Source organism: Scardinius erythrophthalmus (genome assembly GCF_964197995.2).
Source record: "Scardinius erythrophthalmus genome assembly, chromosome: 23".
Classification (NCBI taxonomy): domain Eukaryota; kingdom Metazoa; phylum Chordata; class Actinopteri; order Cypriniformes; family Leuciscidae; genus Scardinius; species Scardinius erythrophthalmus.
The window spans coordinates 13,877,338-13,892,392 of NC_138243.1; the positions used below are offsets into that span (position 1 = coordinate 13,877,338).

Consider the following 15,055-nt stretch of genomic DNA (forward strand, 5'->3'; position numbering starts at 1 on the left):
TTGTGTAAAACATCTTCACTAGATTATGTGATGGTTATTAATTGTGGAATTGAAATGGGTATTTATTGTGGAATGTGATTAAACAGTTCATCTGATATTTAAGATAATATAATCCCACAAATCCTTCCTTTCCTCTCTGTTGTATTTTGTCGTGGAAGTGAGTTTTAAAAATCAAAATCACACATTACAGAGCTTTTATTTCCTTAAATTTGAAGCTATTCCTTGAGAAACTTTAATAATGCACTGCGATTCCATTAGAAACCACCTGGAGTCGCTGTTAACCGTGAAAATTTAGAGCACCATAAATACTCTTGTATTTGTATATCTCCTCCTTCCAAAGCACCATTCTCAAACCACCTCATATCAGCATTGTCGTCTGCGGTTGTGTAGTGAGCCACAATTCAGCTGGTCTCATTTGCTTTTCTTAAATATTAGTTTGTTTCTTTTAGATTTTGAATTGTGGTTTTGTGCAGAGATGAATCTATATGTTGGATCCATATGGACTGCGATTCTGCTGTCTTATTGTTGGACTTTATCCTCCGGTCAGATTGCCTATTCAGTCTCAGAGGAAGTGAATGTGGGAACCATTGTCGGCAATTTAGCAAAAGATCTTCACATCAATGTGCTGGAACTGGAACCTCGTGTGTTTCAGATTGTATATGGAACCAACAAAAGGTATTTTGGGGTGAATGTAAAGACTGGGACTCTGTTTGTGAATAATCGAATTGATCGAGAATCGCTTTGCTTTGCTGATGAGAAATGCACGATGCTTTTAGAAGCGATGGCTCATAATCCACTGAGCCTATATAGAATAGAAATAAATATAATTGACATCAACGATAATGCGCCATCGTTTCCGATTAGCAGTCAGGTACTGAACATAACAGAAGTCTCCTCTCTTGGAGAGAAATTTTCTCTTCCTTTGGCTGAAGATCCGGATTCAGGAAACAATGCGGTTAAATCCTACAAGCTTAGTCCCAACGAACACTTTTCTCTGGATGTGCAGAACGTAGAACAGAGTGTTACTGTCGAACTGGTGCTGATTAAAGCTTTAGATCGAGAAAAACAGCCTGTCGTTCATCTAACACTGACTGCTGTTGATGGAGGGAAACCTGCGATGTCTGGAACATTAGATATTATTGTCAATGCTTTGGATGTCAACGACAACTCTCCAGTTTTTAGCAAATCTCTTTACAAAGTGAAAGTGAACGAAAATATTGCTCTGGGGTCCCAAATCATCTCCCTTTCCGCCTCTGATTTAGATGAGGGAATAAATAGTGATATAACATTTTCTATTGTCAAGCAAGGCAGTAGCAAAGCGTCAGATCTGTTTTCAATTGATCCAGATAGCGGTCTTATAACAGTTAAAGGTAATATTGATTATGAAGAAAATGCTGCTGTTGAGTTGAGGGTGGAGGCTAAAGATAAAGGCCAGCCTCCTAAGAGTTCACAGTGTAAGGTGTTAGTTGAAGTAGTTGATGTCAATGACAATCCGCCCGAGCTGCTGGTGACTTCTTTGGCCAGTACTATTAAAGAGGACTCAAAAGTCGGAACAGCCGTGGCTCTTATTACAGTCTCTGATAAAGACGGAGGTAGAAATGGAATAGTGCATTGCAGTATTGTAGGTCAGGTGCCCTTTAAGATCGAGTCCTCTTATAAAAACTACTACTCTTTAGTTGTAGATGGAGCACTGGACAGAGAAGAAATTGCCCATTTTAATATCACAATAATAGCTTCAGATGAAGGGACCCCTTCACTCTCTAGTACCAGTGTTATCACAGTTCATATATCTGATGTGAATGACAATGCGCCACGCTTCCCAGAAGCTGTGATGAACGTGTTTTTAAAGGAAAACAGCCCAGCAGGTGCCATTATAACGACAGTGACCGCGCACGATCCAGATATCAACACGAACGCTCATATTTCCTATACTTTAATTAGCAGAGACAAAACTGTGATTCCATTGATATCTATGATTGACATAAATAGTGAGAGTGGAGACGTATACAGTAAACAATCATTTAACTACGAAGAGCTTAAATCATTTCAGTTTGAAATTCAGGCGACAGATTCGGGTCTTCCATCACTAAGCAGCAGCTTGACAGTAAATGTGTTTATAACTGATGAGAATGACAACAGTCCGGTTATTTTACCGCCTTATTCTGACCCTGGATCAGTTAATACTGAGAACATTCCCTACTCTGCTGAAGCGGGATACTTTGTAGCCAAGATCAGAGCTGTTGATGCTGACTCTGGATATAACGCTCTTCTGTCTTATCATATAAGTGAACCCAAAGGAACGAATCTCTTCCGCATTGGAAGCAGCACTGGAGAAATAAAGACTAAGAGACGAATGAGTGACAATGACTTAAAAACTCACCCACTTATTATTACAGTGTCTGATAATGGAGAGCCATCACTCTCAGCGACTATGTCCATGGATGTTGTGGTTGTTGAGAGTCTGGATGACATAAAGACATCATTCAGAGAAGTTCCTGTTAAAGAGGAGAGTTTTTCCGATCTGAATGTGTATCTGCTCATCGCTATCGTCTCAGTATCAGTCATCTTTTTACTGAGTCTCGTGGGTTTGATAGCAGCTAAATGCTACAGGACAGACGGCAGTTTCAGCAGGTACAGCGCTCCAGTGATCAGCACCCATCCAGACGGAAGCTGGTCCTTCTCTAAATCTACTCAACAGTATGACGTGTGTTTTAGTTCAGACACAATAAAGAGTGATGTAGTCGTTTTTCCCTCGCCGTTTCCACCAGCAGACGCGGAGTTGATCAGCATTAATAGTGGAGAAGACACTTTTACGCGCACACAAACTCTTCCCAACTCAGAGAAGGTAAGACATTGCAACTTGCTTGTGTATTGCAATCACTGTTTTACTTGCACAATTACATTTTTAGAAACGATTAAGTTGAATGTTTGGATTTTATGAACTCTCAATACAGTTCATTTTCACTATGGGAATAATATAAAAAAGGAAATATCGTATTATTTCATTTTCTATTTTATTACGCGCATCCTATATAGTATCCTAAATGTACTTAAGATAATACATATACTGGACTGCTTTGACAAATTGGAAATAATATTTAAATGTCTCACTTGTTGTTAAGTTAAGATACATTTTAGTTTTGCAAATTAGTTCATTATCTCGTGACTCTGGCAATACAGTACTGGAATAATGACCTTATCAAACAAACTGTTTGTATTGTTTTTATTTTAGGTTTAAATGTATGTATTTTAAAGGGAAAAATAACTTCAGTACCACGGACAGCGGCAATTACGTATATTCCTTCTCAATATTTGCATTTACCTGAATACACAACACAACATTTTTTTTTCTATTTTGTAATGATTGCGTAGATATGAAGGTTTAAATTTGAATTGCAGATACGTTTAGTTCACTCTTTGTTTTATAACAACATCTATTAAGTAATATTTCAGTTTCATCACTGTTACAACACATGGTGGCACTGCAGACCACAACTTTGAGAGTCATCTGAGCTCCTCCTTTACAGCAACAGAATATGCGTTGAAAGGGTGCAAATAACCAAGGCTTATAGTAGCTTCTGCGTCGTGATTTCGGATTGTATCGAGAGAGGTCTGTTTAGTTGTTTTAATCGTTTTTATATTAAAAAAAAATCGCAAGACATTGACTGCACAATCATGGATGTCACCGAATATTTTGGCTTCTGGATCATTTTATTTCTGTCTTTATGGAAATCTTCGCTTGGCCAGATTGTCTATTCCGTCTCCGAGGAGGTGAATAAAGGAACCGTGATCGGGAATATTGCAAAAGACCTCAAGATCAGCGCTCAGGAACTAGAATCACGCATGTTTCAGATTATGCCTGGATCAAATGCAAAGTATTTTGATGTTAATGTGAAAACGGGGTCGCTGTTTGTCAAAGACAGGATTGATCGTGAGGAGTTGTGTGGCTCTAATCAGAAATGTACATTGAATTTAGAGGCTCTTGCTCAGAATCCGCACAGACTTTATCGGCTTGAAATTATGATTATGGATGTGAATGACAATGCTCCGTTTTTTCCCGACAGCATGTATGTTGTCAATGTTACAGAGTTTACAAATGAGGGGGAAAGATTTCCTCTTCCGATAGCAAAAGATTCAGATGTCGGCAGTAATTCTCTAAAAGATTACAAACTCAGTTCAAATGAATATTTTTCTTTAGATGTTCATAGCGGCCAAAAGAGTATTTCTGCTGAGTTAGTACTTCAGAAAGCTTTAGACCGAGAGAAACAAGCCGTTATTCACTTAATATTAACCGCTGTTGACGGAGGAAAACCTCCCAAATCTGGAACCTTGAGTATTGTTGTTGACGTCATGGATATAAACGATAATCAGCCTATTTTCAGTAAACCTTTATATAAAGTTAAAGTAAAAGAAAACACACCAATTGGAACCAAAATAATTTCTGTTTCTGCCAGTGATTTGGATGAGGGCATCAATAGTGAAATTCAATATTCATTTCATGGAAATACCGATGAACTGAATCTGTTTAGCATTAATTCTAACTCTGGGGAAATTGTTGTTCAAGGACACATTGATTACGAAGAAGATTCTGCAATTGAACTCCGTGTTCAGGCGAGAGATAAAGGCAGCCCTCCAAAAAGTGCACACTGTAAAGTTTTAATAGAAGTTATGGATGAAAATGATAATGCACCAGATATAGTTACGACTCCTCTGTTGGAAAGTGTGAAAGAGGACGCAAAACCGGGAACTGCTGTTGCTTTAGTCACAGTGTCTGATAAAGATGGAGGTAAGAATGGCATTGTTCACTGTGCGCTGAAAGGCTCGTTTCCTTTCAACCTGGAGACGTCATATAACAATCATTATTCTCTAGTGGTAGACGGACCTCTGGACAGAGAGAGTGTTTCTCAGTATAACATCACAATTACAGCTTCAGATGAAGGAACTCCGGCTCTTTCCAGCAGCACTGTTATAACTGTACATATCTCTGATGTTAATGACAATGCCCCACATTTCCCAGCACCCGTTATTAACGCTTTTCTAAGTGAGAATGGTCAAGCTGGAGGACTCGTGACAAAAGTGACAGCTGATGATTCAGACACTGGTGAGAACGCAGAACTTTCATATTCACTGTTAGACAGTTCCAGCTCCAGTGTTCCTGTAACAACACTGATTAATATAAACTCTTTGAGTGGAGAAATATTCAGCTTACAATCATTTAATCACGAAGAAACAAAAAGATTTCAGTTTGAAGTGATGGCAACAGACTCTGGTGTTCCTCCTCTGAGCAGTAATGTGACTGTAAATGTGTTTATTCTGGATGAGAATGACAACAGTCCGGTTATTTTACCACCTTATTCTGACCCTGGATCAGTTAATACTGAGAACATTCCCTACTCTGCTGAAGCGGGATACTTTGTAGCCAAGATCAGAGCTGTTGATGCTGACTCTGGATATAACGCTCTTCTGTCTTATCATATAAGTGAACCCAAAGGAACGAATCTCTTCCGCATTGGAAGTAGCACTGGAGAAATAAAGACTAAGAGACGAATGAGTGACAATGACTTAAAAACTCACCCACTTATTATTACAGTGTCTGATAATGGAGAGCCATCACTCTCAGCGACTATGTCCATGGATGTTGTGGTTGTTGAGAGTCTGGATGACATAAAGACATCATTCAGAGAAGTTCCTGTTAAAGAGGAGAGTTTTTCAGATCTGAATGTGTATCTGCTCATCGCTATCGTCTCAGTATCAGTCATCTTTTTACTGAGTCTCGTGGGTTTGATAGCAGCTAAATGCTACAGGACAGACGGCAGTTTCAGCAGGTACAGCGCTCCAGTGATCAGCACCCATCCAGACGGAAGCTGGTCCTTCTCTAAATCTACTCAACAGTATGACGTGTGTTTTAGTTCAGACACAATAAAGAGTGATGTAGTCGTTTTCCCCTCGACGTTTTCACCAGCAGACGCGGAGCTGATCAGCATTAATAGTGGAGAAGACACTTTTACGCGCACACAAACTCTTCCTACCACTGGAAAGGTAAGAAGATGATTGAAAATTAGTGTTTTAATATTTACATCTTAATTATTGTTCTGCAATTATTTCTTATGGTTGTCGCAAATGTTGGTTTGGGTTTCACAACGTGGTTGTTTCACTTGATTTTAAAGTTGTTGTGATAAATTATGAATACATTTAATCTGCAGTTTTACCAACATACTATGAATAATCTTGTCATGCATGCGGATGTTTTTTTTTTATTATTATTTTTTTCGTTTTCAAGTATCAAAACAGTTAGAGCATATTTAAAAAAACAAATGATCGATACAGTTTACAAAACAGAAAATCAACGTCAAGCAATTGTGACAAAGTTAAACAGACAGGAAATGTGAAATTCAAATGCGAAATAGAAACGAAATAATAATAATCATAACAATAATAAAGCTAATAATTCCAATCCTAAATACCGATTGGTCAATTCAGCATTCCAACCATTTTATTTGTCATGATATAGTAACTGCTTTGACCTCTTCAATATGTCTCTGCTATGCAACAAAAATAATGATACTCTTGGGGAGCTGCACAGTGTTCTCTCATTGTTAGCCAGCTTATTTTTTCCCCAATTTGCTTGCAGTCTTATTAGCTAATTAGGAGCATTAACAAGTGAATTATATAATAAGTAATCTGTCACTAATATATATTTTGCGGTGATTTTTATTGTTGAATTACTTTGAAAATCACTATCTTTGTTGGATCTCCAAGCATTTTGTTGTCCCTTCAGCTGTTTTGGTTATATATTAGTCCTGTTATGGCACACGGTGTCGCTGCAGACCGTCAGTTAAAGGTTTAAAGGATTTATTCTGAAGCCTCTCTTAGAATCTTAGTGTTATAGTGTATCTGTCGTTGAGACATGATGTTGGTTTCTGTTCCGTCTCGTGTTGTCTGAATGCTAAGAAGATTCTCGTGCGTTTATTTTTTGTTTTTACTGTCATTACCCCATTGTGAATCACCATCATGGCATTTACGGGATATTTCGAGTGTGGATTTATAATTTTCATTTCTTTGCTGGATTCTGCGTTTGCTCAGATCGTCTATTCCGTACCGGAAGAGGTAAATAAGGGAACAGTTGTTGGCAATATAGCGAAAGACCTGAACATAAATGTTCACGACCTGGAATCTCGCATGTTTGAGATCGTGACTGGATCAAATAAGAAGTATTTTGATGTAAATCTGAAAACTGGCGTGTTGTTTGTTAATGAAAGGATTGACCGTGAGGAGATATGTATGTCGAACCAGAAATGCTCTTTGAATATAGAGGCCCTCGCTAAAAATCCTCATCATCTTTACAGGGTGGAGATTAAGATCTTGGATATCAACGACAATGCGCCACATTTTCCTGTTAAAGTATTTACTGTGAATATTACAGAAAACGCGAGCCCTGGAGAGAGATTTCCTCTCCCTGTGTCCGAGGACTCTGATGTTGGCAGTAATTCACTGAAAGAGTACAAACTGAGTCCGAATGAACATTTCAGTCTCGATACACAGAGTGAAGACCAGAGTGTGTCTGCAGAGTTAGTGCTGAGCAAGGCTTTAGATCGAGAGAAGCAAGCGACTATTCAGTTAGTTCTCACCGGGACAGATGGAGGAAAACCACCAAAATCAGGAACTTTAAATATTATTATAAACGTCATGGATGTTAATGATAATAACCCAGTGTTCAGTCAACCTCTTTACAAAGTCAAACTAAAAGAAAATGTTGCTGCTGGTACTAAAGTTATCTCTGTCTTCGCCACTGATTCGGATGAAGGAATAAACCGTGAAATTGTGTACTCTTTTGTTGGTCATGGAAAAAAGAAAGATCTATTTACCATAATCCCAGAGACAGGAGATATTGTTGTAAAAGGGCAAATTGATTACGAGGAAAATCCTGCTATTGAGTTACGAGTTCAGGCAAGAGATAAAGGCAGCCCACCAAGGAGCACACAATGTAAAGTTTTAATAGAAGTTATGGATGAAAATGACAATGTACCAGAGATAACAGTGACTCCTCTTTTGGAAAATGTGAAAGAAGACACAAAGTCAGGAACTGCAGTTGCTTTAGTCACAGTGTCTGATAAAGATGGAGGTAAGAATGGCATTGTTCACTGTGCGCTGAAAGGCTCGTTTCCTTTCAAACTGGAGACGTCATATAACAATCATTATTCTCTAGTGGTAGACGGACCTCTGGACAGAGAGAGTGTTTCTCAGTATAACATCACAATTACAGCTTCAGATGAAGGAACTCCGGCTCTTTCCAGCAGCACTGTTATAACTGTACATATCTCTGATGTTAATGACAATGCCCCACATTTCCCAGCACCCGTTATTAACGCTTTTCTAAGTGAGAATGGTCAAGCTGGAGGACTCGTGACAAAAGTGACAGCTGATGATTCAGACACTGGTGAGAACGCAGAACTTTCATATTCACTGTTAGACAGTTCCAGCTCCAGTGTTCCTGTAACAACACTGATTAATATAAACTCTTTGAGTGGAGAAATATTCAGCTTACAATCATTTAATCACGAAGAAACAAAAAGATTTCAGTTTGAAGTGATGGCAACAGACTCTGGTGTTCCTCCTCTGAGCAGTAATGTGACTGTAAATGTGTTTATTCTGGATGAGAATGACAACAGTCCAGTTATTTTACCACCTTATTCTGACCCTGGATCAGTTAATACTGAGAACATTCCCTACTCTGCTGAAGCGGGATACTTTGTAGCCAAGATCAGAGCTGTTGATGCTGACTCTGGATATAACGCTCTTCTGTCTTATCATATAAGTGAACCCAAAGGAACGAATCTCTTCCGCATTGGAAGCAGCACTGGAGAAATAAAGACTAAGAGACGAATGAGTGACAATGACTTAAAAACTCACCCACTTATTATTACAGTGTCTGATAATGGAGAGCCATCACTCTCAGCGACTATGTCCATGGATGTTGTGGTTGTTGAGAGTCTGGATGACATAAAGACATCATTCAGAGAAGTTCCTGTTAAAGAGGAGAGTTTTTCAGATCTGAATGTGTATCTGCTCATCGCTATCGTCTCAGTATCAGTCATCTTTTTACTGAGTCTCGTGGGTTTGATAGCAGCTAAATGCTACAGGACAGACGGCAGTTTCAGCAGGTACAGCGCTCCAGTGATCAGCACCCATCCAGACGGAAGCTGGTCCTTCTCTAAATCTACACAACAGTATGACGTGTGTTTTAGTTCAGACACAATAAAGAGTGATGTAGTCGTTTTCCCCTCGCCGTTTCCACCAGCAGACGCGGAGTTGATCAGCATTAATAGTGGAGAAGACACTTTTACGCGCACCCAAACTCTTCCTAACTCAGAGAAGGTAAGACATTGCAACTTGTTTGTGCATTGCAATCACTGCTTGACTTGTAAAATTATTATTATTATATTTTTTTAGAAACGATAAGTTGAAAGTTTTGATTTTATAAACTATCTTTACAGTTTATATTCCAGTTTAGACGTCTATGAAAATAATAATAAAAAAGTAAATATCGTGTTTTTTTTTTTTATTTTATATATATATATATATATGTGGTGTTACGAGGATGGGATGGCCGTGTTGAGGCCACGCCCTCCAATACAGGGCTACAATGAATCACGACTACGCCACCCCAGCATTAATCCAGCTGGGGAAATACCCATAAAAAGGGCACACAAGTTCGTTTCTCCCTCCCACAATTACAAGACACCAAGACGTGAATACGTACAGAAAAATAGAATTCTTTATTTGATGGTCATATATAATTTAAAAGACTACTAGAGTCCGTAAAACAATGGTACTGGATGGCAAGACCACTAGTTTGTATATGAGCATTGAAGTTCAGTCAATAACCGGACATGTAGATTCTCGTGACGGAGCTGGGCAGGCTGAGCAGCAGTAGGCTCGAATCAGCCCGCAAAGAGTACACCGTGCCCAAAACTTCCAAAGCACACACACACTGGTGAAATCCACTACAAGAAAACCTATACCACACATTTAAGGAGGATTGCTGTACACCAGGCACCGGATGGCTAGCCTGCCCTAGCCTGCCCGCCTGCATATACACAATACAATGGACCTACCGCGCCGAAGAGCAGCAGTCATTCACAGCACGCCGTGTTATACGTGCGATCGGATCTCTTTTCTACACTGGAACTACAGCAGCAATGCAGAGGGAGAAAAACCCTCAAGCAGTACGCTCCATACCTCCACACAGACATCAGCTGCGTGGAAAAGTCAGCTCACAGAGCAAGCGGGCACCAGCAACCATGACACCCAGAAAAACGAAAGGATGACGCCATGTCCTACCACTCTGGGAATGCCCTTTATATAGTCCAAATAAGGCCCGCTACATAATCATGGGGCGGAGTCATGCTTAAAGGGGCACTTCACCACATATATATATATATATATATATATATATATATATATATATATATATATTTAGTTTTTTATATTACACGTATAACCCGATACTCAAGATAATACGTAACATACTGGACAGCTTAGTCAATTTTGAAATATTATTTAAATTTCTCACTTGTTGTTAAGATGATGCATTTTAGTTTTTCAAATTAGTTAATTATCTCGTGACTTTGGAAATACAGTGCTGGAATAATGACCTTATCAAACAAACTGCTGATTGTATTTTTTTATTTTTATTTTTTATTTATGGTTTAACTGTGGCCTATTTTGTATTTAAAAAGCTAAATAGATTCAGTAGCACGGACAGCGGCAATGACGTTATTCCTTCTCGATATTTGTATTTGCTGTTATACAAAACTTTTTCTGTTTCGTAATGATTGAGTTGATATGATGATTTCGATTTGAATTTATGAAGGTATGTTTTCGTTTAGTTCACTCTTTGTTTATAGAAACCTGTATGAAGTAACATCTCATTGTTTCATCACTGTTACAACACATGGTGGCACTGCAGACCACAACTTTGAGAGTCATCTGAGCTCCTCCTTTACAGCAACAGAATATGCGTTGAAAGGGTGCAAATAACCAAGGCTTATAGTAGCTTTTGCGTCGTGATTTCGGATTGTATCGAGAGAGGTTTATTTAGTTGTTTTAATCGCTTTAAATAGCAGGACATTTTCTTGCACGATCATGGATGTCACAGAATATTATGGCTTCTGGATCGTTTTATTTCTGTTATGGAAATCTTCGCTTGGCCAGATTGTCTATTCCGTCTCCGAGGAGGTGAATAAAGGAACCGTGATCGGGAATATTGCAAAAGACCTCAAGATCAGCGCTCAGGAACTAGAATCACGCATGTTTCAGATTATGCCTGGATCAAATGCAAAGTATTTTGATGTAAATGTGAAAACGGGGTCGCTGTTTGTCAAGGACAGGATTGATCGTGAGGAGTTGTGTGGCTCTAATCAGAAATGTACATTGAATTTAGAGGCTCTTGCTCAGAATCCTCACAGACTTTATCGGCTTGAAATTATAATTGTGGATGTGAACGACAATGCTCTGTTTTTTATTGACAGCATGCATGTTGTCAATGTTACAGAGAATGCAAATGAGGGGGACAGATTTCCTCTTCCAAATGCTAAAGATTCAGATGTCGGCAGTAATTCTCTGAAAGATTACAAACTCAGTTCAAATGAATATTTTTCTTTAGATGTTCATAGCGGGCAAAAGAGTATTTCTGCTGAGTTAGTACTTCAGAAAGCTTTAGACCGAGAGAAACAAGCCGTTATTCACTTAATATTAACCGCTGTTGACGGAGGAAAACCTCCAAAATCTGGAACCTTGAGTATTGTTGTTGACGTCATGGATATAAACGATAATAAGCCTATTTTCAGTAAACCTTTATATAAAGTTAAAGTGAAAGAAAACACACCAATTGGAACCAAAATAATTTCTGTTTCTGCCAGTGATTTGGATGAGGGCATCAATAGTGAAATTCAATATTCATTTCATGGAAATACCGATGAACTGAAACTGTTTAGCATTAATTCTAACTCTGGGGAAATTGTTGTTCAAGGACACATTGATTACGAAGAAGATTCTGCAATTGAGCTCCGTGTTCAGGCGAGAGATAAAGGCAGTCCTCCAAAAAGTGCACACTGTAAAGTTTTAATAGAAGTCGTGGATGAGAATGACAATGTGCCACAGATAGTTACGACTCCTCTGTTGGAAAGTGTGAAAGAGGACGCAAAACCGGGAACTGCTGTTGCTTTAGTCACAGTGTCTGATAAAGATGGAGGTAAGAATGGCATTGTTCACTGTGCGCTGAAAGGCTCGTTTCCTTTCAAACTGGAGACGTCATATAACAATCATTATTCTCTAGTGGTAGACGGACCTCTGGACAGAGAGAGTGTTTCTCAGTATAACATCACAATTACAGCTTCAGATGAAGGAACTCCGGCTCTTTCCAGCAGCACTGTTATAACTGTACATATCTCTGATGTTAATGACAATGCCCCACATTTCCCAGCACCCGTTATTAACGCTTTTCTAAGTGAGAATGGTCAAGCTGGAGGACTCGTGACAAAAGTGACAGCTGATGATTCAGACACTGGTGAGAACGCAGAACTTTCATATTCACTGTTAGACAGTTCCAGCTCCAGTGTTCCTGTAACAACACTGATCAATATAAACTCTCTGAGTGGAGAAATATTCGGTTTGCAATCATTTAATCACGAAGAAACAAAAAGATTTCAGTTTGAAGTGATGGCAACAGACTCTGGTGTTCCTCCTCTGAGCAGTAATGTGACTGTAAATGTGTTTATTCTGGATGAGAGTGACAACAGTCCAGTTATTTTAGCGCCTTATTCTGATCCTGGATCAGTTAATACTGAGAACATTCCCTACTCTGCTGAAGCGGGATACTTTGTAGCCAAGATCAGAGCTGTTGCTGACTCTGGATATAACGCTCTTCTGTCTTATCATATAAGTGAACCCAAAGGAACGAATCTCTTCCGCATTGGAAGCAGCACTGGAGAAATAAAGACTAAGAGACGAATGAGTGACAATGACTTAAAAACTCACCCACTTATTATTACAGTGTCTGATAATGGAGAGCCATCACTCTCAGCGACTATGTCCATGGATGTTGTGGTTGTTGAGAGTCTGGATGACATAAAGACATCATTCAGAGAAGTTCCTGTTAAAGAGGAGAGTTTTTCAGATCTGAATGTGTATCTGCTCATCGCTATCGTCTCAGTATCAGTCATCTTTTTACTGAGTCTCGTGGGTTTGATAGCAGCTAAATGCTACAGGACAGACGGCAGTTTCAGCAGGTACAGCGCTCCAGTGATCAGCACCCATCCAGACGGAAGCTGGTCCTTCTCTAAATCTACTCAACAGTATGACGTGTGTTTTAGTTCAGACACAATAAAGAGTGATGTAGTCGTTTTCCCCTCGCCGTTTCCACCAGCAGACGCGGAGTTGATCAGCATTAATAGTGGAGAAGACACTTTTACGCGCACCCAAACTCTTCCTACCACTGGAAAGGTAAGCTAGGCTACTGTTTATCTGTAAATATAATTTCACTGCAATTAAATTACACGCTACAATTTGTGTGAAACGCTTCAGAGACACACTGCTCCTTATTTTGGTAATGAAGTAGCTTAAAAATCTTAAAAAGTGAACAAAAATGCCATCCAGATATTTGTATCTGAAAACTAAAAACGTAAATTGATGCGTAAATTGATCTCGTGGGTTTGATAGCATCTAAATGCTACAGGACAGACGACAGTTTCAGCAAGTTCTTTAGTCCCCCTAAATTTCCGCCCTGCCCCCCTAAAAACTTACGATTAACTCCGTAATCTCTACACTAATTCGTTATCGCCTCAGTCCCCTTTAAAACACAAATGAAACCGGCGTCAGGCTTCGGCTCATCCCCGTATTTTAGTCAGCGTTATTCGTGTTCTTCAATCTTCATCGGCGCACCGCGTGCCGCGTCAGAAGCAGAAGACAACGTGTTTGCTTTTATTAATAGATTATGATATCTGCATCTGTGTAGTTTTTTTTGTCATAAACTGAGTTTACATATGATGCGGGAGCAAATCAAGTAAAATCTGGGCTTTAAAAAAAGAAAAAAAGAAAGAAAATGAAATTCATTTAATCTAAATGGCATGAGACTTTGTGACTTTTCTATACTTTATAATTCAGTGAAATAAAATTGCTAAAATTTGTTATGAATTTTAGCTGGTTATTTAAAATGATTAGAAATGAATTCAATATTCAGGGATTGATAGAACATTCTGTATTGTTCATTCCTACCCAAGTGTCAACAATTTATTACTAATATTTTATTTTTATTTTTTATTTTCTAAATCATATCATCATTGGAGGCTCAGAGACCCCCCCCCCCCATTTTGAAATCCTAGAATCGCCCCTGACTAATTGCTGTCAACTTGAACCTTTACAGACGTGCGACTCACGTCACTGGAAAGGAGTTCACGCGCAGTTTGTTATGTTTAGTAATTACATCAACTGTACTAACGGCATTAATACCATTTAACAATACATTAATTGACATTTTGAAATATGTATGTACTTGTGTGTTTTTGTATTTTGTGGCCGACTGGTTTAATATCGCATCCAACTGGTGTTAGTGAGTTGCGACTGCATCGATCAGCACCATGGACAGCAGCACAGTAATATGAGTTCTAGCGTGAAAATGTTACATTTCTGATGAATTTGAACATGTGCTTCTCTGTTTTTTTGGCCATTTAAAATTATCATAATTTACGATAAATCATAGACTTGTTTGTGTATGTGTGTGTGTGTGTGTGTGTGTGTGTGTGTGTGTGTGTGTGTGTGTGTGTGTGTTTGGTAACTATGATTTGTTTTTAGTGGTGTCATTTCATCTCAAATGCGTCAAGTGTTTCTTCAGTGGATTTGGAAATATAATATACCTGTAATGGCATAATGTCAGCACATGGTGTCACTGCAGACCGTCAGTTAAAGGTTTAAAGGAATTATTCTGAAGCCTCTCAGAATCTTGGTGTTATAGTGTATCTGTCGTTGAGACATGATCTTGGTTTCTGTTTCGTCTCGT

At 38.9% G+C, this 15,055-nt stretch overlaps 2 protein-coding genes across 3 annotated transcripts in view; both read left to right on the forward strand.

The window, feature by feature from the left end:
• The window catches only part of LOC308684031 (protocadherin alpha-C2-like), a gene marked incomplete at its 5' end in the record, with an annotated part of 69,998 nt that overhangs the window by 3,210 nt on the left and 51,733 nt on the right, over positions 1–15,055 (forward strand). Inside the window, one exon of one of the 2 annotated variants that reach the window (XM_081355024.1) lies at positions 473–2,845. The exons of the other annotated variant lie outside the window; for it this stretch is intronic. Coding sequence (XP_081211150.1) covers positions 476–2,845 — 2,370 coding nt within the window. Of the gene's footprint in view, positions 1–472; positions 2,846–15,055 lie in introns of those variants that run through there. 2 annotated transcript variants of the gene reach the window in all.
• Positions 3,621–14,962, forward strand: LOC308683728 (protocadherin Fat 4-like; the record flags this gene model as incomplete). Its single annotated transcript, XM_081354409.1, is given in 6 exon segments — positions 3,621–6,039; positions 7,036–9,375; positions 11,196–11,243; positions 11,247–11,342; positions 11,386–13,503; positions 14,951–14,962. Coding segments are annotated over 6 exon segments (6,978 nt in total). The 5' UTR covers positions 3,621–3,675.